The sequence below is a fragment of the Chinchilla lanigera genome, unplaced genomic scaffold (assembly GCF_000276665.1).
Source record: "Chinchilla lanigera isolate Chin_1 unplaced genomic scaffold, ChiLan1.0 scaffold00132, whole genome shotgun sequence".
NCBI lineage: Eukaryota > Metazoa > Chordata > Mammalia > Rodentia > Chinchillidae > Chinchilla > Chinchilla lanigera.
In genome coordinates, this window is record NW_004955533.1 from 769,987 (window position 1) to 795,515 (window position 25,529).

General features: G+C 50.5%; 1 protein-coding gene across 2 annotated transcripts; it reads right to left on the reverse strand.

The window, feature by feature from the left end:
• Window positions 1-3,925: 3,925 nt before the first annotated feature.
• On the reverse strand, window positions 3,926-15,054 carry Bcl2a1 (BCL2-related protein A1). Of its 2 annotated transcripts, XR_001232042.1 has the most exons (3): window positions 14,465-15,054; window positions 4,304-4,382; window positions 4,072-4,164 (listed from the first exon to the last, which is right to left on the reverse strand). XR_001232042.1 is itself a non-coding variant. In XM_005410388.2 (2 exons), the coding sequence occupies exons 1-2, from the start codon at window positions 14,978-14,980 to the stop codon at window positions 4,057-4,059; spliced, it is 624 nt and encodes a 207-aa protein (XP_005410445.1). In that variant the 5' UTR covers window positions 14,981-15,051; the 3' UTR covers window positions 3,926-4,056. The 2 variants fall into 2 exon arrangements, 1 of the variants encoding a protein (XP_005410445.1); XM_005410388.2 differs by lacking the exon at window positions 4,304-4,382 and having other exon boundaries at window positions 3,926-4,164; window positions 14,465-15,051.
• Between the last annotated feature and the right edge of the window lie 10,475 nt (window positions 15,055-25,529).

A 25,529-nucleotide genomic window follows, 5' to 3' on the forward strand; every position in this document is an offset into this window, starting at 1 on the left:
GCCCCCGGCCCCCAAAGTAAGGTTTCTGGCAGATGGAAAACAGCTGGCCAGCACCCACCATACCTCCCTGTGCCGCCACTGAGAACGCTGTGTCCCTCCCCAGCCTCTTAAGTCACCTCCAAAACTAAGAGACCTTGTTCACCTCCGTTCCTTAAACACATATTGCCTGAGCTCTTGCCAGACTCTGAGGTGGACTCTGAAGTGAAAGAGTAAACCAGCACAGCCATGGTTCCTGCCGTCTGTTGGGGAAACATATATTGGTCTCAGCCAGGCGTGGTGGCAGTGTAGTCCCAGCACTCAGGAGGCTGAGGCAGGAAGATCCCTGTGAGTTCAAAGCCAGCCTGGACTACATAGAGAGATCCTGTCTCAAAAAAAAAAAAAAAAGAGAAAAGAAAGGGAAAAGAAAGATACATGGATCCTAATATCATGCAAAGGTAAACCTGGGATTGCGATAATAGTGTCTTTGGGAACTTCACCGTACTCAGGGAAGGCACTCTGGCAGCGGCGACCTCTCAGCCGAACCTGGACACATGAGCACTAAGCAGGTGAAGAGGCAGAGGCAACGCTGTCTACAGAAGGTGAGGTGGCATGCTCCCGTAAAGGAACTGCAGAAGGGCCGACACCCACATCTGCCGTGCAGGGAGGCACAAGAGAGACCACTCTCCGAGGGGCACTGTGTGGGCAGGACTGTCACCTACGCTGGCAGAGCCCTTTTCAGTGGTAAGAGAGCCGGGTGTGGTGGCATATACCTGTAATCCTATTCTGGAAGGCTGAGGCAGGAGGGTTTAAATTCAGACCCAATCTGAGCAATTTAGCAACTTACCGGGACTGTCTCAAAATGAAAAATGATTTAAAAAAAAAAAGCCTGGGGATGGATGTTCCAAAGTCATTCTACCACTCACCTGCTGATGAGCTTTTGGGTTGTCGCCAGCTTATTATGAATAAAGCTGCTATGGCCATTAAGTACCTGGCGGCAGAACTTCTGGGTCCCACCCTGAGTGTATATACAACTTTATAAAAACTTTCCAAGTCATTTTCCAAAGTAGCTGCACAGTTTTACACTGTCCCTGTAGTATGTAAGTGCCCCAGTTTCTCTGAATTTTCCCCAAAGTTGGGCTGTTTTCACATTTGCCCATTTTAGCCATTCTGAGGATATACAGTGGTCACTTGTTTTGGTTTTGGTTTTGGTTTAGTTCTTTTTATGTTTTTTTCTTTGTGATAGGGTTTCATCATGTTCCCCAGGCTGGCTTTGAACTCTTGGGCCCAAGCAATCCTTCTGCCTCAGCCTCCTGAAAAGACAGGACCACGGATGCCTGATTCTGATTGTGGTTTTAATTTGCATTTCCGTCATGACTGAAGGTGTGGCGCATTCCTTCCCTGTGCACTGACCTTTTGTACGCACGCTTTTGCAGAGGCCCAGGTCTTACGCTCATTTTATTTATTTATTTATTTTGTTTGTTTGTTTTGAGACAAGGCCTCGCTGTGCAGTTCAGGCTGACCCTGAACTCATTACGTAACCCAGACTGGCCTCAAACTCATGGTGATCCTCCCGAGTGCTGGGGTTACAGGCGTGCGCCACCACACCCTGCTTTTTTGCTCATTTTAGAACTTAGGGTGAAGGTCATCCTGTCACTGAGCTGTAAGCGTGTGGGTGTGAACTCACAGACAAGCTCTTCAGGTTCTAACAGGCCCATACTGTCACCCACTCTACAGCCTCTCTTCAGCAAGACTTTTGTTTTCTATAGATTTATTTACGTAATTCAGATTCTCCCTGTCAGAGTTCTTTTTTCTGTTGATTTTTTAAAAAATTTTATTTTAAAGAAAAAAATTTCAAAACAAAATAATAGAGTAACAACGGTTAATACATTGCATATTGTTATCTTTAAGTTAGTTACTTAGAGTACAAGATGCAGGCACTTAATTGTCCAAACAATATTAGCACAAACCTTTCTTTTCAATGAACTAAGAGAAATTAATAGTATAGCTATCTTATCATATATATATATTATATATATATAGAGAGAGAAAGTCAGAGATCTTAATGGTGTCTTTTTTAAGAATAGATTTTAAAATTTCTTGATGTTTTTTTTTCTTTTTTGTCTTTTCAAGGCAGGGTTTTACTATGCAGTTCAGGTGGTCTTGAACTCTTTAGTCCAGGTTGGCCTCAAACTCGCGTCAATCCTCCTGCCTCAGCCTCCCAAGTAATGGGGCTTGATGAATTCTAAAATCTTTCCCCATTTTTCTTTCTTTTCTTATTCAGACCTTTCATGTTCTAAGGAAGTTTTGCCTATTTCACAGTCGTTAAGCTTTTCTCCTACATTTTCTCTAAGAAGTTGTATAGTTTCAACAACCATTTAGGTCTATGGTCTGCTCCAATTTAATTTGTACAGATGCAATGGGGAAAGAGCTAAGACTCACAGAACTTTTCTTTTCCTAAAAGTAAATTCATAAAACACACAGTGAGGTCTGGCTTCAATACCAAGCTTCACCCCAAAGCAGAAGAAGTCACTGGTTTCCCAACATCATGGGGCTGAAGAGGCAACCAGGGGTAACCCAGGTTTTGTGGTTTCTTGTGTAAGTACATTCCAGGTAATGGTCTCGTCCTTCCTGTTGTATCTGCCCGTAACTGTCCATCCCTGTCACTCAGCTCTGAGAAAAACAGTTAACACGAAGGCCGGGTGTAGTGGCGCATGCCCATAATCCCAGCACTCAGGAGGCTGAGGCAGGAGGATTGTTGCAAGTTCAAAACCAGCCTGGGCTACAAAATGAGCTCAAAGCCAACCTGAAGTGCACAGAGAGACCCTGTCTCAAAAAGGCAAAAAAAAATAAAAAAGTTAACACCAAAAGCAGTCGGTGCAAGCAAGGCCCTTGGCAGGAAGAGGTAAGAGAAAATGTGAATTCTCACCCCACTCCCACAGACACAGCCCCTGGCCCATGGCAGAGTAGTTCATCTCAGCTGTGACTTCATAATAAGCCACGGCTTCCTGGGCCACAGACCCTTCCTACCGCCTCAGCCCCAGCCCTTCCCCACTGTCAGGAGCTACACTGGGCAGGGACAGCCGCTACCACCCGAAATCCTTTCCCAGGATGCATGAGGCAGGCTGGGGGTGTGGAGCCACGCAGGGCCAGAGCCACGGCACCCAAGGCCCAAGCCGCTAATGGAGGGGGACTTTGCCAGTCAGCGACTTCCACCCCAGTTGAGCAAAACCACCCGCACCTGCCTGGCAACAGCCTCTCTGTGCCACTTTCCTCCCTGCGGGGCCAGGCAGCCCCTCCGGGATGGGCGTCCTAGGACTTGCCATCAAGTAGGCCAAGCCTGAGAGTGTCTTCATGGCCAAGTCTCACACCAAAAGGTGGAGGAAGGTCAGAGTCACCCTCCCGGGACTTGTGTCTGGCTTTGGGGCGGAGGAGTCCTGGTTTCCATGACCTGCCTTGGGGGGGAGGAATTCCAGTGTATGTGCGCGTGGCGCAGGAGGGAGGAGAGGTCAGGCGGGAACTCCGCTTCGGAGGCTGCTTGTGAGGCCTTGACTTCGGGCTGCATTCCCTGAGCCCAGCACTGCACAGCTGGTTGCTGTATCCATCAGCTCCGGACAGCAGGCCAGGCAGTGAAATGCGGGTGGTGGGAAGGGGTGAGACTCCGGGCAGCGGGGATGGGGTGGGTGCACAGGGCCCAGCCCGGGAGGAGGTAGGCAGGGGTCTCGGCCATGTGGTCCGGCCTGGCGGCGCACAGCGACCTTGGCATGCTGGGAGTGTGCAGACTTCTAGGGGTGGGAGAGACGCCACCTTCCTGGGAGAGCGCAGACTTCTAGGGGTGGGAGAGACGCCACCTTCCTGGGCACCGGCCCTTACTCCGACACCCACTGGGGCCACGCCGTGTCCTCCTGCTCAAGTTCCAGGCAGACTTAAAATGAAGACGCAAATCACATACAGAGACAATTAATTTATTAAAAGAGGGACAGAAGTCCGTAGCTTTGGACAGTCGGGAAACATCGTGAGGGCTTTGAGGAGGAAGGGCCTGTGTGGCAGTAGCTCTCTCAACAGTCAGAGTCCTTTCGATCAGTAGAATTGCTTCAGGAGGGACAGCATCTCACAGATCTGTCCCAGAACTCCCACGAAGGTCAGCCAGCCAAATTTGGGCTCAAACTTCCTCACAAAGCCGTTTTCCTAAGAGAGAATAAATTTAATTTTAAATTAGTGACAAGGAGGCTTTCTGGAATAAAGAAAGCGCAGACACGTTCACGGTGCAGTACGAGGAGTCAGCCTTCTCTGTGCTGTGCTGCTGACCCTCCCTCTTCCTGTTCACCTCCAGAGCCAGACCGCACACACGCAGGGTCCCACAGAGGCACGCCGGAGCTTCACGCGTGGCTTTCCTTGTCCACGGCCTCGTGTTAAAAGGGAAAAAGAAATAGGCAAAAATAATTTTAAGATGTAGCTAATATATTATATTTAATGTCCCTAAAATACTATTCCGAAGTCCAGGGAGCACTTTGTACTCCCATCCTAACCCTAACTAGACTGCTCTCAGCTACCCCATGGCCACAGTGACCCCCAGCGGCCACCAAGCAAGGGGCTCAGAGGCAGGAGAAGCTGCCTGGGCTGCATTTCCGATCTCTAGTTCTCAGGGCTGATTATTTTCCAGCTAGGTCTTACTTTCAGGGAAAGCGGGTAGCTGCAGCAGACACAGGCTGAGAGGGTGGAGGGCCTAATCTCCATCTTTCAAGTGTCTAGCACTTAAAATTCACTTAGATTTATAAACTATTGTACTGATAAGTACGAGGAGGCAGAACGAATCCAATCAGACCCAGCCATTTGAACCTATGAAAAAGTGGATTGTTTCTATTACGATTCACTCTCTGTGAGACCAGGTACAGTTTTTGTTTGTTTTTAGTGCTGGAGACTGAGCCCAGGGAGCACTAGGTTACCTCCCCAGCCTGTTTCATCTTATTTTGAGACAGGGCCTTGCTAGGTTGCCCAGACCGGCCTGAATTTGTGGTCCGCCCCGCGGCACGGAAACACCACAGCGGCTCCCACTCCGCTTACCACCGCCACAGTGGCAGTTACCCCTCAGCGTGCGGTCGGCAGGGGACGCAAACCACAGCATGCGGCGTGCGTTAGGCTTCCCTGGGACCCGAGTCGCTCGATTTAACCAAAGCCTGCTGCTCCCGGAAACCGGCAGACCTGAGCACCCTCTGCATACTCCTGAATCACTGGCAGGAAAATGCATCCTTATCTGTACACATGTTATTACTGACGGACGTTGCTTGTTTGACGACCCATCCGTTTAAAGACTGCTCAGTCTTTGACCCGCTGCTTGGGCTTAGGGCCTGCACTGGGACGCAGGACGCGCAGTGTGGGTGGCAGCGTGGCCTTTCAGTGGCTTCTTCCACCGCACAGAGCTGTCATGTCTGCTGATTGTGCTGTGCAGGGCTGCAGCCTCCCGTCCCGTTACCCATCAGCCCCGCGTGTGAACATTACCCGGACGAGCCAAAGTCCTCAGGCGGGAGTTTCCTTTGACCGGTTCCTTGTTCTCAGCGGCATAGCGTGCCTGCTACACAATTCCTCGTTTAGCGGGAGATTCATTTAACAACATGGACGCAGGAACACAACTCGATTGTTAAGCAAGGAACATCCATAACAGCCTTAAACTCCAAACTGCGTCGTTAAAGGAAATATTTTTGGAACGAGCATATTTGAAAAAAAAATACTTTGAAATGCAAAAAGGTTAATGCCACTACCCTCACAGGGTGCATCACATACCATTACAATTGGGGTGCACGTGATTACACTATAAATACTTTCAACATCGCCTTGCGTATGCCAGGTAATATTTCTAAGGCCTACAGAAAATTCCGCTAATTTAATGTGACATAACTTTCGTAGCCAGTTGCTGGTTGTTAGACATGTGGGTTGTGTGCAGTTTAACCCTTAGAAGTAACGCTTCCACACTGAGCTCCGTGGGGTCCCTGCCCCCAACCCTTGTATTCGGGAAAACGGTCTCACGATAAGGCTGTAACGGTGCACCATGGGAGTGCACCCACTGCACTCCTGCCTCCTGGGACACGGGCCCTCCTCACCTACCGACAGTCCAGTCCTGTGCCGGGTCGTTAAATGAGTCTGCCGCTAAACAAGGAACTGTGCAGCAGGCACACTACGCCGCTGAGAACAAGGAACCGGTCAAAGGAAACTCCCGCCTGAGGACTTTGGCTCATTCGGGTAACTCTTACACGCAGAGTTGTGATGGATAACAGAACACAAAGCTGCAATCAGCAAAAATGACAGCCCTGTCCTGGAGAAGAGGCCCCGCGAGGCCAGGCTGCCACCCACGCTCCGCGCCCTGAGTCTGACCGCCCTGAGACTCCGCGCAGGCGTTAAACAACAGCTGGGCGTGAGAGGAAGGCTGTCTGCGCACACCGCTCTCCAGAAGGACCTGCGGAGCAGAGTCACGCCCTCCGATTATCTGCAGAGGGAGCCGGACCCAAATAATGCTGAGCATTTCCTATGCATTAAGGGGCTAATTTAAGCCGGCGCGGGGCGCACGACTATAAGCCTGTAATCCCAGCACTTGGGAGGCTGAGGCAGAAGGATCGCTGCAAGTTCGAGGCCAGCCTGGGCTACAAAGTGAGCTCAAGCTCAGCCTGAACTGCATAGCGACACCCTGTCTCAAAAAGACCGAAAAAAGAGGGGGGGGGGGCCTAACTTAATCAGTCTTAAAAAAAAACCAACACTGTGTTGAAATGCCAATCTCCTTAGCTGCTAGTAATGTTTTCCGCATACTTGTAATGATTTGTGTTCTCCTTTTTAACTGTTAAAAGGGTGGAGGACTTTCTCTTACACTGAAATGAACTCTTACGGTGTGTGTAATAACTGTCCTACTCTTGCTCTTTTACTAGGAGTTTCAGCCTTTTCATCTTCATACAACTGAATCGTGTGCTTCGTTTCCTTGCCTGACTCTTTCTTCAGACGGTGGATGCATATTAGAACGACGACATGCTAGCCACCCCAGCGTAGCAGACCTCGGCCACCGTCACAGAAAGAAGAAATCATCGCCCTGGGCAGACATGGGGCTAAGGAGATTCTAGGAAGGGGAGGAAGGAAGTGTCTGCCACGCCAAGTGCGTGGAAAACCCTGGGTGTTTCCCCAGGCGGGAGGGGAGAGGAGCAAGGGCGCTGTCTGCCCTGCTGGATGCGAACCCGCTCTGCGCACGTAGCCCGAGGGCTTTCTTGGGCAATCTGCCCGCAAGCCCTCCCCAGCGGGCATGGCCCGCTCTCCACTCTCCCTGCCGCGGAGGGACAGCTCCACTCTCTTCCGAAGGTCACCAGACCACGTGGGTTCCCTTTCTGCTTTTAGTCATGCTATGAGCTATCTGGCTGTGGGACTTGCCAGTGTTTGCTCTCTCTTTTTTTTTTTGGTACCAGGAATCGAACTCATGACCTCAGACTTGCCAGGCAAGCGCTTATGCCGCTGAGCTACATCCCCAGCCCCATCGCCAGTGTTTTCCAGAGGGACATTTCATAACGTTACTTTCACGCTGTTCCAGTCCCTCTGGTGCTTGCTTGGAAATGTACACCCTGGACAGAACCCCCATTCCAGCCCAGGGCAGGCTCTGAAGAGCTGATAGTCTTAGGGTCTTATTGTCACAGTTCCTTCATTCGTTAAAGTAACGGAGGGCATGGGGCTGGAAGCCATTTTTGATGACAATGTTTTATAACTATAGGTTATAAATTAATTTGAAACAGTGTATGGCTCATGGGGCTGGCCTATATTTTGAACACCTATGTCTGACCCAGGTGTGGCGGCACACACCTGTAAGCCCAGACACTCAGGAGGCTGAGGCAGGAAGACTGAAAGTTGGAGCCAGCCTGAGGTACTTAGTGAGGCCTTGTCTCACAATAGAAACTATCAAGGGCTGGGGATGTCTCTGTGGTTGAGCACGTGCCTTGCATGCAGGAGGCTCCGGCTTCAAGCCCCAGTTCCAAAAAAACAGAAAGAGCGAGCCGGTGGGGTGGAGGCTGTGCTCACACGAATAGATTAAGACGGTCAGCGGGAGAGGTCAGTTATAAAGGGGAGCCCAGTGCCCGCCCCTTCTCCTCCCCTTCCCTCCCCACGCCACGCGCCCCTCCGCATTGCACAGCGGCCAGAGGCACCCGACCTGGCGTTCCAGCCTCCAGAAATAAGAGCTCTTTCCCTTATCACGTGCCGCAGCTGCAGTGCTCTGCTACAGCAGCAGCGGACAGAGGACGCCAACCCGGAATGGCTCAAAGACCCGTCACTCCCATTGCTGCAGACAGCAGCCCCACGCTCCTCTGAGGGCTCTTCACCCCCGCCGCCTGCTCCCCAGGCCCAGGGTGGAGACACGTGGGCTCCCGGCCCCAGCTGGCCTGCGGTGACCACCACGGAGCAGATGACCACCAGCCTAGCAGACACACGTGAACTGTGACAGCTCAGGGGAAGGCTGTGGTGCGGGGGGGCGCAGGCATGGGGACAGAGGCAGTGCGCCAGCCACCATGGAGGAAGGCCTGGAGGAGGCAGCCTTGGGCAGAGAGCTGAGTGAGGAAGCAGAGAGCCCGCAGACCTCCAGGGGAAGATTGTTCCAGACAGGGGAGGGAGCAAGTGCAAAGGCCCTGGGGCGGAGCATGCAGCGCTTTATGCAGGGTGCTAGAGCGTAGAAAATGAGCCCTGGGCAGTGCTTGGAAGCCAGATGAGGCAGGGCTCAGAGTGCAGAGGTGGGGACTTTGTATTTTGTTCCCAGTGCTAGGACACGATGTGATTCCTATTTTTTAAACTATCATTCTGCCTACTGTGTGGAAAACAATCACAGCAGAGCAGGGCAGGGGCAGAGAAAGCGACAGCAGGCTGTGGACACGGGCCATGGGGAGGAGGACAGCCTGGCGCCACATCTGGGCCGCGGGAGTCAGAGGGGCCGGGCGCTGGAGGGGCCGGGGTCTGAAGCCAAGGCTGGTCCCAGAGCCAGGGTGCCGCCCCCGGGCCGCAGTGGAAGGCTTTTCTGACTCTTGTGTCAGTGTCGCCCACTTCTGCCTCACCTGGACTCCGCTTCTCCTTGACATTCAGTAGGTGATCTTAAATCTCGAGTTGAAATTTGAGAGATAAGAATTCGGCCCCCAAACGTGTTCAGCCAAAGGATATATGTCAGTATTTGAGATCGCATCACCTCACCGCCAGGCCTTTCTACCTTTTGCAGATGCCTTTGCCAAAGTGAACGGCTTCCGTGGTGGCGAGCCTAGGGCACGCCTGTTGCTTGTTTTTAAGACGAAAGATGTTAATGTATGAGTCACTTTTTCTAAACTAAAACCTCGGTTTTCAGGCTTCATTGTGGTGCTGGTGTTTTGCAGTAAATAGGTATGTTTGGAGTTGCAGTTTGGGAACTGTCTCTAACAGGCTCCCCCATCACTGGTTCATCTGTCATCTACATGGGTCTGGACGCCCAGCCTGCCCACTCCCCTGGGCTCCATTGTCCCGGCTGTTATTACAGCAGGAGGGGAGGAAAGAAGAAAGGAGGAGGGAGGGAGGGAGGAAATAGGAAATAGGAAAGGAGGAAGGAAGGAAGGAAGGAAGGCTGGAAGGGAATAGGAAAGGAGGGAGGGAGGGAGGAAGGGGAGAGAACCTCTCAGCCTCCCTCCTGTGACCCTCGCTCTAATGTTCTGCTTACTTGGAAAGCACCGCTCTGTACATCCCTACTTTCAAAGGGGCTTTCTTTTGCCATTTAGAGAATTTTTTAAATTACATATTTAGACCTTTCGGAATTTCCCACATAACCCCACGGTTGTGAAGCCCTTGACGGTTCACAAAGCACTTTCACAGAAGCGCGCTCTGGCCTCTCGCCCCCTTCTGAGGTAGGTGTCGTGGTCCTCACTGACTGCCATGGGCATGTTATGATGCCGTATCACACACCATCCACATTGTGGACGGGTTCTGAGTCACAGGGAACCTCAGCAGCGTCCCCAAGACTACCCCTCCAGGAAGCCAGAACCGAGAGCCAGTCTCCCGCTCCAGCGCTCAGTCTCCCCATGACCCCGGTGTGCTGGTCGTCTTCCACACAAGAGGCCCTCGCCAAGCCCCGGGTCAGAGATGCGCTCAGAAGACCCGACTCCCCTGCAGGAGCCAGGGGCCACGTGTTCCTCCCACCCACAGCACAGGCCCAGGAGGACGCTGCACCCCAGAGGGAGGGGGCAAACGGAAGCACGACCCCAAGGGAGGAGAGGCGTGCGCTTCATCTCAGGCACACTCTCTCCCTCTCTCCCCCTTCCTCCTTTTCTCCTTTGACATGTGTCTCACTATGTTGTCCATGCTGTCCTCCAACCCCAGGGTTCAAGCAATCCTTCTGCCTCAGCCTCCCCAGTAGCTGGGACTACAACTACCACAGCACATTCTAGTGGCTTTCAAGAGCCGTCCTCCAAGCAGGGCACTAGTCCTTTCATCTGAGCCTCCGAGAGCCCCTTCCTCTTTAGCACTTCCAGCAGGTCGGGGGGGGGCAGGAGAAAATAGTAGGAAATGAGGAAGAGGAAGGAAAAGAGAAATAAGAGTCTCAAACCGAAGAAGGAAAGAAGGGGATAGAAGCTCAAGCTGATAATAACGAAGGAGAGAAACCGTGAGCCCTGCTTGGCCATGCTGGCCTTTCTCTCTCCCACGCATCTATCTTACGCGGCGACTAACATCTAGCTTAGTTGGTCACATAATTTATGGAGCCTAAATATATTAGTCAGACGCTCTCAGCGGAAGCTAGGCGACACCACTATTGGCTGTGAGCACCTCCCCACACTTGTGTGGAGTGTGCGGTTGCAGAACTGTGCCAGGTGCTTTGACCTAGTCACTGACTGGATCCTTGACGAGTCCGGGAAGTAGGATGTGACACCCTCCCGCTTTGCCAAAGAGGAGCAGGCGTAGGGAAGCGATACAATTCCTCCAAGTCACACAGAGACCAGCGCCAGGCCTGGAAACGAACCCAGATCTGTCTGAATCAGACTTGACTCTCGGGGTCTACACTGGGCTCCCACACCGCCTTCCCCGCCCAGAAGTCTGCACTAAGTCTCCAGGCGCAAACACTGTAAAGACGGGCTTAGGTTACAGTGTCGGGTGTTATGCGGAGTGGTTTTGGAGAATTTTTCAGGAGGATGAGAAGGAGAAGTTGGTGATAACGTTGTGCAATGCCCCTCTCTTCCTGTGCGCCACTGACTCTAGCAGCAGTGGCGTGCGATCATGCATTTCCCATAAAACGAATCATTCAAAAATAAACTCACCCATCCGGCATGGTGGCATGTGCCTGTCATCCAGCACTCTGAGAGGCTGAGGCAGGAGGACTGCAAGTGTGAGTCCAGCCTCGGCAACTTAGCAACTTAGCAAGACTTGGTTTCAAAATGAAAATAAATACCAAACTACTAACGTGCAGAACTATCACTTTGCCACAGCTGTGTACACTGATGCTGAATTAGCAGAATCAGTGTCTCCAGTGAGCTACACAGCCCTGTGACTGCTTGGACCCAAGGTCTCGAAGCCTGACTCTGGCCCCACCGAGCCTCGAGCCTCAGCTGGGAGGAGCCTGAAACCCACAGGACAGGAAGGATGAGTGTGTGTGCTGCAGGGCGAGCGCTCACATCCCCACACCGGCCACGCCACGCTCACCCCGGGACTCCCCGCAGGAGACTGCAGTCTGGACAGGGCAGGAGACCACTTCACGCCCCCACTCCTCCTGTGTTCTAGGTGACTGAGAACGAAGTGGGTTCTAATAAGGCGCATCATTAGGCAAGAAGTTCCTCAAAGGGAAGTGGCACAAAGTAGAAGGTTAATACATCTGTTTCCCCTTTTTACGGCGGTACTGGAGACCAAACTCAGGGCCTTAGCGCTGAGCTACATCCATCTGCAGCACTTTTTATTTTTTATTTTTGAGAAGAGTCTTCACTATGTTTCCCAGGGTGGCTTTGAACTTGAGATTCTCCTGCCTCAGCCTCCCAAGGAGCTTGGATTATAGGCATGGATACCTGGCTTGCATCAGACTTTTTTTGTATCGAAATATTCATAACAACTGAAGACAGCTATAGTTTTGAAAGATAATCAACAAGCTAGAAGAAATCTGCTATATACAGAAATAATTTTTATCCACAGTATTCAAAGAATCCTTATAAATCAATAAGAAAAAACCAAAATGATGCAAAAATGGGCAAAAGCTATGAACAGGTAATTCCCTAAATAAGCATTACAAGTGCTTAAAAATCAGATGAAAAGATATTCAATATGGAAAGATGTATAACCCTGCTACTAGTATTGAAGGAAACAAGAATCAGTACAAGATAAACAACAAGTTGGAGAAATTACAAAAGATTGCTGCAACCTGATACAGACTTTTCCTGTTTAACGATTATTCGGATTTACGGCGCATCTTTTCCTTTGTACAGTGCTGTACCTGTGTTTATAGGGCTTCAATGCCTTATCTGTGTACAGTACACCTTCTTTATACCAGACTGTAACTTCTGCTGATTGTACTGCACAGTACAGTACTGTGGTTTTATATTCTGTTATACCTCACAGTACTGCATGTAAGAGTTATGCAAATGAAAGCAAAGCCATCACGCTGGAGTTTCCCAGACCAGTTCTTTGCTCTGAATATTATAATGTACTATGTACAAGTCCTCACTTAGCGACCAGTTCATCAACAAGGGAGCTGCAGGTGCTGAGCTCAGTGGTTAAGTGAGAAGGGTCTCCATTAGCCCACTGGCGGCGCAGCAGCGGGAGATGTTGGCTGCTCTAACAAGCTGCTGAGGCAGCGTGACTCGGTGGGGCCAGGCTGGAGGACAAGGGTCCCGAAGACACACGCCATGACCCAACAGTCCTGTGATCCAACATCTGCCCCAGAAAAGACGCACGCGCACATGTGCACACACAAGGGAGGGTTGCGCGGAGACAGTTTGTGATCGCAAAGTCTGGAAATCACCTAAACACCCATCAGCTAGAAAGGCTGCTATTCCATGGCATTTACACAAAACAGAAGGCGTGACGGACTCAAGAGACTCTTTTAAGTGGCTTTGATTGAAAAAGAAGTTGCAAAATAAGTACCATGTACTGCTTTTACAAATAAATAAATTCTTAACAAAGTACTACAGGGCTGAAGACGTAGTTCAGGGGCAGAGTGCGTGCTTAGCAAAAGGTTCTAGGTTCAACACCCGCACCCTACACACACAAAAGGAGGAAAATCTGTTAGCTGGGACTGGTGGCATGGCCCTGTATTCCCAGCTACCCTAGAAGCTGAAGCAGGAGGATCACTCGAGCCCAGCAGCTTGAGACCTTGCAGAATAGCAGAACCTGTGTCACAAAGAAGAAAACATAAAGCGCTACACTTCTGCGAGTTTTCTTTGGAGATTCAGTCAGCATGTTTCTTTTTTCTTTTTTTTTTTTGGTCTTTTTTGAGACAGTCTCACCATGAAGTTCAGGCTGGCCTGGAACTCACAACAATCCTCCTGCCTCAAGCCTCCCGAATGCTGGGATTACAGGTGTGCGCCACCATGCCGGGCTTCAGTCAGCATGTTTTGCACGCAAAATGACAAGTAACAACTTGGGAGAAGTGAGAGCTAGCTAGAGCTAAGTGGGGCAGAAAGGAAAGCACATACTGGGGCAGAAAGGAAAGCACATACACCAGCTCCAGCTCTGAACTTCTTCCACTGCCAGCCCAACAGAGGCCCCTTCACATTTTTGGCTTTTTGAGGCATTGATAATAAACTGAATTTGTATTTAAAATTTCTTTTTTAAAAGGCTCCTGTTAGTGACACAGTACATTGTTTTGTGGTTTTTGTTAATCAATAGGCTTTTTTTTTATGTCTTTTTAAGACAGAGTCTCACTATGCAGTTCAGGCTGGCCTTGAGCTCACTTTGTTGCCAAGGCTGATCTCAAACTCGCAACAATCCTCCTGTCTCAGCCTCCCGAGTGCTAGGAGTACAGACATGCAGCACCACATCTGGCTAATGAACAAGCTTTAACAGCCCAGAATTTGTTATTACAGGAAAGCTGAAAGAAAAAATCAGCCTGCAAGTAATGAACCTGCAAAAAAAAATACACCCACATTTTGCAGCGTAATAAATACCTACGCGGAACAGCGTCTAATACCAACTCGGTCTGTCCTAATCCGCATCATCATGCCAGACTGCGCAGCTCAGCGCTCAGCAGCTGCCCTGACCTGCTCCAGGGAGCTGCTTCGTGGGTTCCCAGACCTCACGGCAGCAGTTCACAGTGCTGGGAAGAAAAGCTGGCAACAGGAACGTTTGCCAGCTCCTACGATCAAGGATTCATTGCAGAGGAGCCAGAAAGGAGGTTTTAAATTTTCAGACAAACCAAAGAAAATAAAATGCTTAAGTAAGTGTCTTATCCCCGTTTGACTTGGCAAGGAAACTCTCAATTCCTATTTCACGTTAAAAAATAGAGGAAAGGAGGAAAGACGAGGACAGTGTCCAGGCCACATACCCAGCCTCCGTTCTGCCGGATCCAGTCTCCCGTGTGGTTCACTACGAACTCAGCCACAAAGTGAGAAATCTCCCTGTAAGTGTCCACATCTGGGGCCAGCGGCTCTCGCGGAAGTTTCTTGAGGATGACTCCCCCAAAAGCAAATATGGTCACAATCCGCCCCCAGTTAATGATGCCGTCCTCGAACTCCTTCTCCATCACCTGGGTGAATATCGCCCTGGCAGCGTTGACGGACGCCACATCGCATCTGTCCAACCACGGCTTCAGGCTCTCCTCCACTTCTTTCTGCACTGAGAAAGCCACACCCTGTAGCACTCTGGACGTCCTGCTGGGGCTGGCCCCGCACTGCGGCACCTGCAGGACGTGCAGCAGGTACTCCTGGGCCAGAGTTTGCGTGTACCTGAACTCCTGGTCAATCATCTTGGGCTGGGGAGGGCAGCCTGGAGCCGGCTTGCCCGGGGCCTGTGCGGGCAGACTGAGGCTGCCGGCAGTAGAGCTGAGCAGGATGTGACCCATGGTGATAGCCTGACCGGTGGATTTTCTGTTTGCATCATGGTTCAGGATCCTTCCACCCACGTTGTTACGTAGGCTGCATGTGAAAGAGAAAGTTTACAATGTGAAAGAGGAAAAAATGCTTCAGAGGTCACTTCCTCATCCTGTGATCAACGCAGGTTGAAAGTCGTAAATGCAAGGATGGGAGGAATCGGGATCCTCACACACTGCAGGTGGGAATGTAAAGCGGTGCCACTCCTGACAAAAAGTTCCAGACGGAATTACCGCACCCTGGCCGGTCCGTTCGTAAGCCCTGAAGGGGCGCAGATGTGCCCTCCGAAGTGGACCACGTTGGCAGACGGTGGTTTCAAGCTGAAATCCCTGGGGAACTGCCTGCAGTGTGCCTGAGTAAACAAGCTCTGAAGTCGCCTTAACTTCCAGGAGCTTCTAACACCCACCCCCGTTATCTCTCAGGGACACCCTTAGATTTACTACCCTGGTCCCGATACCATTTGTCCTGCACAGATTTATTACTCTTTTTCTACAAAATATAAAAGCATCTTGCCTTGTTCGTTTATTTGGACTTCCATCTTTTTATTTTTTTAAAAAAAGTTTTTTGAAACAGGGCTTGCCAGGCAGTTCAGGCTGGCCTTGAAATCCCAGTGATCCTTCTGACTCAGCCTCCATAGTGCTGGGATTACAGGCGTGCACCACCACACCCAACATGACTTCACTCTTAGAAAAAGCCCTATGTATGTGTAAAATCAACACAACTTTTTTTTAAATCTTTTTTTGAGACGGGGTCTCACACTACACAGTTCAGGCTGGTCTTGAGCTCACTTTGTAGCCCAGGCTGACCTCAAACTCAAAACACTCCTCCTGCCTCAGCCTCCCAAGGGCTGGGATTACAGGCGTGCGTCACCACGCTCAGTATCAACTCAACTTTTCTGTGTTTCTCTTGTTAATCAGGTCTTGTCTTAATTGTGTTCCGTGACCCAATTAAAGCTCACATAAGGATGAAGGGGAAGTAGAAGGGGGTGTCTCTCCTCCCTCCAGCATATCCCAAGAAGTGAAGACAGAAACTCAGAGACTTACACACAAAGTGCCATTGAGTTGTTCACTTTAAAGTGGTAATTTTATTTTATTTTTTGTGGGGTTTTTTTTGGCTCTTTTGAGATAAGGTCTCACTATGTAGCCCAGGCTTGCCTTGAACTCATGGCGATCCTCCTGCCTCAGCCTCCTGAGCTCAGGATTACAGGTGTTCACCACCACACTAGGCTCTAAAATGGTAATTGTATGTTAGTGAATTTCACCTTCCAAAAAAGGTCTTTGGTACAGCAGAGGAGTAGAGGATAAGCCACACTAATGGAAAACTGGAATGGAGACTGGAAGAGCGTGGGGCCCCTCAAAGGTTGGGGTTGAAAACACCTCCTACTTACTCCGGAATTCCTGACAGAAAACAAAGTCAGACCTCAAGCCTTAATTCATATTCTTCAATCAGGTAAACTGTCCAATGTATGGATCAAATATCTGTGGGACTGGAAAGAGCACTGGCCTTCGAGTGGGAGGCCCTGAGAGGGTCCCAGCCGAATCTGTCTTCCTGCTCACTCTGGGCCTGCGCCAGGCTCCCCTGATAGGTGATCTACACTGACCTCCAAAATGAGTTGAAATGAAGAGACGATCAATCGCCACGTCTCCAGGAACGCAGACGCTCAGGCAGAGCTAGCTCCCCAATGTGTTTTTACTGACTAATGAGGAATCTGGCTCCGGGTCCTGCTTTACCCAGTAAGAGCGTCAGTTCCTAAGTGCGCAGCTTAAGTGAACAGTAGATCTGTCGTTTTATCTCTCCTTGGCAGCGGTTCTGAGCAGTGCCTGGCAGAGATAGCGAAGAGTGGCTCAGGGGACTGTTGGGGACTTCGGGCAGGTTTGGAGTCTCCTCCCCTGAGTACACAGCAATTACCGCAGCTTCCAAGTCCTCGGGGGAGGTGGGGATCCATTTCCCGCCTGGAAGCTGCGCTATGAAGAGGCAGTGGCTGGAGGGGAGGATTCGCAGTCCCTGGAAAATTCAGACTTACTTTCTCCCCTGCTACCCCTAGCTGGAGTGACTTTGATTCTTTGCATCACTGTGTATGAACAACTGCAAACGGAAAAAAAATTAATATACAACTTGTATTTCCTGTCGCCAGAGGTTTAAGGAGGAAGGGAGAGGGTGTTTCTGTCGCTCCCCTTCAGCTCTACCCCTGAGGATGTGCCGAGGCCATGCGCCCCACCGACCAGTCCCAGCCGGCGACAGCGGGGCAGGAACACTAAGACCGTCCTACAAGCCAACCTCCCTTACAAATGACTGCTTCAGGGGCCCTGTGCTTGTAGAAACCTTTGGGCTCTGCACAGCCCTGGAAGGCTCTCCCCGCCTGCCTTCCCTGTCCGTCACACGGTCAGTCTGCACAGCATAGCCTCTGACAGCTCCCCGCCTCGCCTTCCTCCAACTCTTACCTCTCACATACCTACCTACCTCCCGGTCATTCACTTCCGGGAGTACCCAGATCGACTTCCGGGAGTGCCCAGATCAGCGCAGTATCCACAAGGAAGAACGGGCTTACAGGTCTGTGGCAGTCTACGTCTGAGTTCCCATGGGAAAGTCCTCCCAGACTGCACCTCTCTGTCTGCAGGCTGCTCCCCACCTCGATCCCTCGGCATCATAAAAACCACCAAGTAGATGGGACAATTGGGCTTTCTTTCCCTGTTACGTTCACATGATGCTGAGCATTCATGAAAAAATAGAAGCCCATGGCTTAAGGGTTGCAGTTCAGTCTTCCAAGGTGGGGGACTATCTTTTTTCTCTCTCCACCCAGTCAGTGCTCCAGCTTGGACCCCAGGAAGGCAAGCAGTTGATCTTTGCTGAATACATAAAATGTGCGTATATCCATCCAGGTCCAACTATATTTAGGGCTTCATATTTCTGATCTGAATCTGAGAAGGAGTTGCTTTAAAAATTCTCAAATATTGTGGTTTGTGTTAATGTACTTTGGGAAGTTTCCAAATAACTGCTTTTCAAAGGTAGGTGGGAGAGAGAGAAAGACAAAGTCTCCCCACCCACAAAAAACCCAAGTAATTATTTTATTATATAAAGTGCAAAGGGCTGGGGTGGAGGGTAGAGGGGGTGTGGGGCTCGGGGCCAATAGCTGACCTGGGGAGTGTGAGGCGCGGGTGTGTCCTTCCTCCAGGCCTCTCAGTCCGTCTGGGCTCTTGCAGGCTGTAAGAGCTGGTTCCCGTGCTCTGCACTGCTCAGTCTATAAGTAGAATTTCGCCTGAAATTGAGTACACCCTAAATCCACGTTGAGCAGGCTGACCACGTTGGCGGGACCTGGAAGCCGTCTGTGTGTCCATTATTCCACACACAGCTGGGGATTTAGCTCAGCGGCACAGCGCCTGCCTGGCAAGCACAAGGTCGTGAGTTCGATTCCCGGTACCAGAAAAAAAAATATGACAATTCCATAAACAGTGCACTAAGGCGCTACTGTGTACTGTCCCGGCACTGCATGGGGTGCTGGAGAGAAAAATGCTCGTGCTGGGGATGTAACTCAGTGGTAAGGCACTTGCCTAGCACACATGAAGCTCTAGGTTTGATTCCAAACCCTGAAGAAAAGAATTATTTCCCTCAAAAGAATGTTCAGTCTGGAAGAAATTTTACAATATTGTAGACAGTCCAAGGATCTGCAGAAGGGAATAACTAAAAGAGATTACTGTAATAGCTTCAAATGTAGAGACATTCCCTGATTCCACACCAAGGCCTGAGCACAGTTTGAGACCATGGAACGGTTCTGAGGTTCTGGGAAATGCACACGTGACCCTGCTGTGTTGTGTGCCAAGGGGGCAGGTTGAAAATGATTTCTCCTGTCTGTCCACACTCAGTATGGGAGGCTGGGGACATGTCTCAGGGGCAGAGCACATACTTCACAGGCCCTGGGTCCAGTTTCTATACACACATGCACACACACATACACACACACACATGCAAGCGCCTATGGGCTGGCCAAGGTTTGCTACGTGCTTGTTTTGTCCAGAAGTTTACACTCCAAGGATGAAGTCAGGAAGTCCTGGTGAGTGTCTGTTATGGAATAATGGGAGGAAGAGTTTGTATCAGCCTAATAGTGATTAGGAATTTCTTCCACTTCTAATGTGCTTTGTATTCATCATCATGACGACTATTACATGATCAAAATATACAGTGCACACTGCTGCTGAGTACCATCCAGTGAAAAGGCAAGGATTTTAAGCCAGGCATGGTAGTGCGCACCTGGAATCCCAGCACTCGGGAGGCTGAGGCAGGAAGATCATTGCAAGTTCAGGATGAGCCTAAGCTACAAAGTGAGTTCAAGGACAACCTGAACTGCATAGTGAGACCCTGTCTCAAAAAAGACAAAAAAAAAAAAAAAAAAGCAGGGATCTTAATACAGAAGCAGTGCATGGAACCCTAGCAGTGACGTGGGGCAAGTTCCACCTGTCCAGCATGGTCAGTCAGGTGTGAGCTGCAGGGGGGAGAAGGTGTGTTTTAAAGTGTGCTGTAAATCAAAACAATGCATTGACTTGAGATTCTGTCAATTTCACTGCAGAGGTGAGATTATACTACTTCAGATCCCAGCTTTTTAAGAAATGTCATCAAGGGAGCTGAAACTTAGGCCTGTGGTTATTTATGATCTTGAGACCAAGCATCAGCATTCTCAATGCAAACCACTCAGTTCTCCTCACGTGAGAAAAGCACATCAAGATGATCCAACATCAAGGTCATGGTGATTGTGGTTTTTTGACCTTGATGAAATTATGCAAGCTGAGTTTGTACCCAGGAGCACCATGGTGAACTCTGAATACTGCAAGGGCTCATTAGAACATTTAAGAAATCATGTACATGGAAAATGGTCTTCGAAATAGGCAAGTCGTTTCATCCTCCCACATGACAATGCTTCCTGTCACACACCACTTCTGGTAAAGCAACTCTGTCAAGCAAAAACATCACACTGTGTCATCACCTACTTTGCTCCCTGGACCTAGCACTGTGCAACTTCTGACACTTCCCCAAAGTCAAAATGGTCAAGAAAAGTAAACACTGTGAGCTGATTCAGGACATCAGGGCAACCACGGCAGCAGCTCTGAAAGAGGACTTCCAGCACTACTTCAGAAAGTGGCGGGAATGGTGGGATAAGTGTGCTCAAAGCAAGATGAGTGTTCTGAGGGGCATTAATGGCAATGCGTCTTTCAGTGTAATAATTTTTAAACTTAAATATTCACTATCGTTTGATCATGCCTCCTCTATGTGAACTACCACCTCGTATGCGTTCATTGTGCTTGTGCAAGCTGCCACACGTACACACGCATGTTCCAGTCACCCACGTTGTAACAGATGATATCCACATGACTCGGGCTTACGACAGTGATCACACACTTTCCCCGGCCTGACGTGTGTGGATCTGCTCCCTGGTGTGCCGGTTTCACACAAATGACTCATGCCGCTGGGGCTCTTTCTGCCAGACCGTGAAACTGAGAGGACATCTGCCAAGGGTGAACTCTAGTGAGGACAGGAGGAACCCAGGGCCTGGCAAATGACAGCCCTTTGAAACACAATCTCCAGGACAGGTCAGTGACCTGGGGAAACTACTGATGTCACTTCACCTTCCCCAAAGATAGAAGGTGAAGTTTTCACCAATTCAGAGGATGTGGCTCAAGGGAACCCCCACCTCCAGCTGGCTCTTTAGCTCCCTGAACTTAGCCTGACTGCTCCCCTATTCCAAGGCTCTGGCCAGGGCCAACGCTTTCTAGAGAAAAACAGTCTTCAATCAGAACATGAAGGGGAGCAGGAAGGTGCAGAGAAGCCACCCGTGTGTCCCCGTCAACTCCATTGGACCCGCAGGGCCAAGGTGGTCAGAAAACCCCTGGAGGCAAATGAACCCTCCCACCCCGTCCAGAAAAGCTGGAGGCCCAGAGCGACATGTCCCCGGCAGAAGCTCGAGGTCATTCTGGAAGGGCAGTGTCCAGGAAGTCCCGGAAGGGCAGCCTGAAGCAGGACCTCCCCCTAACAGTCCTGTTTCCTTGGGAAGAGCGAAGAGCAACTCCAATGAAGAACGTGCCGAGAGGCAGGGGAGGAGAGAGGGTCCCCGAGCTGGGCTGGTGGGGTTGGATGCTTTCACACAGGACGTCGCAGCCACAGGGGAGACAAAAGGGCAAAGGATGGGAAACGGGGAACACAGCAAGGGAGGCGGCAGAGAGGTTGGATTTTCGGATAGTCCTGCAGAGGATCAACCATCTGAGAGAAACAGGCAGCAGCGTCCCTAACTGTCCTTCCCGCACACCATGCCTGCAGCTGTGTGGCTAGAACGGTCCTGCCTTTCTCTCTGCATCTTACGTGACCGTCCATTACACCTCCGCTCGTAGCTCACAGCCCTCCAAGGGCTCCCCACTGCCTGTGACACGGAGCCCAGGCACGTCAGGGGCTCCCTGTGCTGAGTCAGCGCCCCGGTCACCCGTGCCTCCGCCTGGCATGCCTCTTCCAAGTCCAATAGGCGCCTCACACTGCAGAGCCTGCTGTCTGAGCGGGCGCCAGGCTCAGTGCTCTGAGGGGAGGACGGTCATGCATCCTCGAGCCACTCCCTTCTTCACAAATGAATAAAATCTGGGCTCGGTCCTGGGTCAGGGCCTTTGTTCTAGATGGCCATCATCATGGCTGGACTTGGGACCCCTCGGCTCCCCATAACTACAAATATGCCTTAGTGTCTTTATTCTCGCCATGGGTTGCACTGGAAGTGGAAGATCAGAATTAATTCGCTAAAATTCCAATACCTTTTCATGGGATCACAAACATAAACTTCCTGGGCTCTGAGGAGGCCTGGGAAGGGCTCTCTATAGCGAAGCTCATGGCAAATGTGGTGGGATTTGTGCCCCTGTGCCTTTGCCATCTCCATGAGGAAAGTCTGCCCCATGGAGGCCACCAGCGCCCCCAAGAACGGGGATTCGTGCAGCAGAGCAGCAAGCGAGCTGACCCACAGCTCCGCACTCATCGCAGATCGTCCCAGTCCACCTGCAAACCAGGGCCATGCTGCTGAGTGGTTACTGGCAGAGTGGCATCATTATTGCCATAACACTGGGTATTTTACTAAAGCCTTGCTTCATAGTCAGATGGAGATTGTGGTCGAAACTGCTAGTTTTTCTATTAAACTTCACTGAACAGTGCAAAATAAATGCTCTTCTCTCCCCAAATGTCATCTTGGGGGAAGTACAGGAGGAAGCCTATTTAAATAGGACATTTAAGTGATGGGGGCCGTGGACTTTCCACTGCCCTGAGTGGGAGAAAAAGTTCAGCCAAGCCCAAGAAGCAGAAGTAGTCAAGGACAGAAAGTGGAACTGGGCCCCAAGGGGCAGTCCTCTACAAAAGTCAAGACCTACACACACCAGGGAGTGAAGTGCACACAGCCAACTCCCCGACGGACTGCCCTGACCTGGCCCCTTGCCAGGCTTGAGCTGGGCTGCAGGGGTCCAACAGGGCTGTGTTGCATTCACAGCGTCCCGGGTGTCAAACAAGGCAGTGAAGTCCAACTACAGATGTGAAATGCTGGGATCCTGAAAGACCGGAAGATCCCACCCAGAGGAGATGGGAGGCCTGCCTGGAGGAGGAGGTGTCTTGGAGGCAGTTCTCACAGATGCACAAAAGTCTGGGCAGGGAGCACAGCACTGTAAATTCACAAAGGTGTGTCTCAAGAACTCCGCTTCTGATGGGCTGACACAGAGACTTCTGGGGGGTGAGTTGCTGGAGGTGAGCGGAACTCAGGGCCTACAGGCTGTGTGCACTGGGCCAGGGTTTGGAATTGACCAAAACCCAGAAAGATTTGACTGATTTTAAGCATGAAAGTAGCATGCTTAGATCTCCATTGTAGAAAGGACATTCACACAGGACTATTTAGTGGATTTGTTCCCAAGGAAACTGGAGTTAAAAATAACAGTGAGTAAGCCGGGTGTGGTGGCACATACCTGTAATCCCAGCACTTGGGAGGCTGAGGCATGAGGATCATTACGAGGTCAAGACCAGCCTAGGCTACATAGTGAGCTCAAGGCCAGCCTGAACTGCGTAGAGACCCTGCCTCAAAAAGACCAGAAAAAAAAACAAAACAACAACAACAAAAAAAAAACCAGTGATTTTTCTTAAATCAATTTTGATTTAATTGATGTGTAATTTCTAAAACAAAAAAAAATTCATCCCTCTAAAAAATAAAAATTTCCGCCACCCCAGAATATTTTGTCATTGCCCTTCTACAGTCAGTCAACCTTTTCCACCACTGGCCTCAGCCTGTCATTATAGGAGTAGCAGAGTTTCCCATCCTGGAATTTCATATAAATGAAACCAAGCAGTATGCACCCTTGTGTGTCCACTTTCTTTTACCTGGCATACTGATTTTGATGTTCATTCACACTTCTGTATACATCAGCAATGAGTTCCTCTCTGTAATTGGAAAAAGTATTCTGTGTTGCGGATGCACCTACCATCTTTTGTTGTCCCTTCTCCTGTTGATGGACACCTGGTTTGTTCACAATTTGGGGCTATTATGAATAAAGCTGCCAGGAATATTTGCATATACAACTTTATGAACATAAGTATTCAGACATCATACGATGTCATAAATATCAGTTGATTATGTTACTATAACTCTGCCTACTAAAACCCCCCAAGTCCCAGCACCCTCTGCCGGTAGCCATTCAATACCATGCCCACCAGTTTGCAGCCCAGCTGGGACAGACCTGCGCCGAGCCGGGATCTGTGGGTCAGCTCGCTGGCTCTGCTCTATGAGCCTCCCGTTCCTGAGGCACTGGTGGCTTCCAGGGACAGACTGTCCTCGTCGAGATGGCAAAGGCCCAGGAGCACAAGTCTCACGACAGAGGCGCATTTCAGGCCTCCTCCTGAGCTGACCACTGACACCCTTTTGGAGGGAGTAAATCCCAGGCTAATCTTCCAGTGAGAGCAGTGGTTATTTGCTGAATAATCCAAATCACCGTGCCAACTGCCAAGAGGTCCCTCCCCAGGCAAAGAAAACAAGAGGTCTTCCCTGATCTGGTTACTGTGTGGGGTGTCTACTGCTTGTCTGCAATAGCCTCCCCCTTGTTAGAAACAGCACCTCTCTTTTTCTGATAAACTTTCCACTCACTAGTTGTAACTGTACGGTTCCTATCTGGGGTATCAGATTTGCTAAAAAACAAACTTCAACATCGTGATTATCTTTCACTGGTCCCGAAGTAGGTGTCTGACCCAAACAGGGCTAATCAGGGTCCTTCCTCGAGGGTTTTAACTTCGTGCCTTGGTTTGGACGTGGCTCGTTTCTATTCTGGGAGCTCGGTCCTCAATGCAGCAGGTTCGGAGGAGGCGGGGCGCAGCAGGAAGGACTCAGGTTGTGGCGCTCTCCACCTGGTGGGTGAGCGATGCCCTCTCAGGAGAGGGAGTCGGCTTTGCACTAGTGAGCTGGTTCCCACAAGAGCAACCGGACCCCTCCCCAGTCTCCGGCTTCCTTGCTGGAGCATACGTGCCTTTCACACAGGGTCAGGGCCTCTTCTGCTCCTTAGCCATGTTGTGACATAGCAGGGGCCTGGCCAGGAGCTAACACCACGCTGTTTTGGCCATCCTGTGGCCAGAATCCCACCCAAGCAACTCCTTTTTTTTATACACTACCCAGTACCAGCTCTTTTATTATAGCGGCACAAAGAGGAATAAGACACAGCAGCGATAATTCTCTCCTCCCGGTGCACAAGTTCTGGACACAAAGTCCAAGAGCTTCAGGGGCTGTTTCTCACTTTGGGAAGGAAGCTGGTAAGGCAAATGAAGCCCACGAGTAGAAAGGAGGAGATGACAGGTGGGTAGAGTCCTCACACTTTCTGTTCTATACTCAAGCGCTGAAATGTCTCAGAGCTCTTCCAGGAAACTCTTCCTTTTGTCACCTCTGACTAAACAGCTTCAAACACATGTATTTTCCCCAGTTCGGTTCCTCCAGGACAACTGACTTTGGGTTTACTGAGAAAGTTCTTTAAAAGGATCAATAGTCCCTGAGAAAAATACCAATGTGTCATGATGCAGGGGTGTGATTCCCCAACGTCCCTCTCCTGCTGAGAGACCTGCACATTCCCAGAGGCATGGCACCTTGTGGCTCCAGTGGGAAGCCCTTGGCGTTCCCTCCCCGCTCCTCTGCCCCAGCAGTAAGACATGGTGTCCCCCTTGCTGCCTAGGACTTCCCCCGCAGTCATTTCCACATGCCACTAGGCCAAAAGTTCTTCCTCGCCAGAGCATCTCCACTGGTAAGGGAAACATTTTGGAACTGCTCTCATTAAGAGTAAAAGATAGTGCTGGGGGTTGCAGCACAATGCCTGCCTGGCAAGTGCAAGGTCCTGCGTTTGACTTCTGATTCCCCGTAACCAAAAAAGAGAGAGACAACAGTTCCTGTCTCCCGGCCCCCTCGGTACACGCCATTTGTCTCCTCTGCTTGGCTTCTGATGCTTTCATCTCCCACTCCGCTCTCCCTGAGCACTGCACTGAGGAGGCAGCCGC

Coding starts and splice junctions, on each gene's coding strand:
- Bcl2a1 (XM_005410388.2), bottom strand. CDS start 14,980: ATGGGTCACATCCTGCTCAGCTCTACTGCCGGCAGCCTCAGTCTGCCC. Junction 4,165..14,464: donor TCCGGCAGAACGGAGGCTGG/GTATGTGGCCTG, acceptor ATTCTCTCTTAG/GAAAACGGCTTTGTGAGGAA.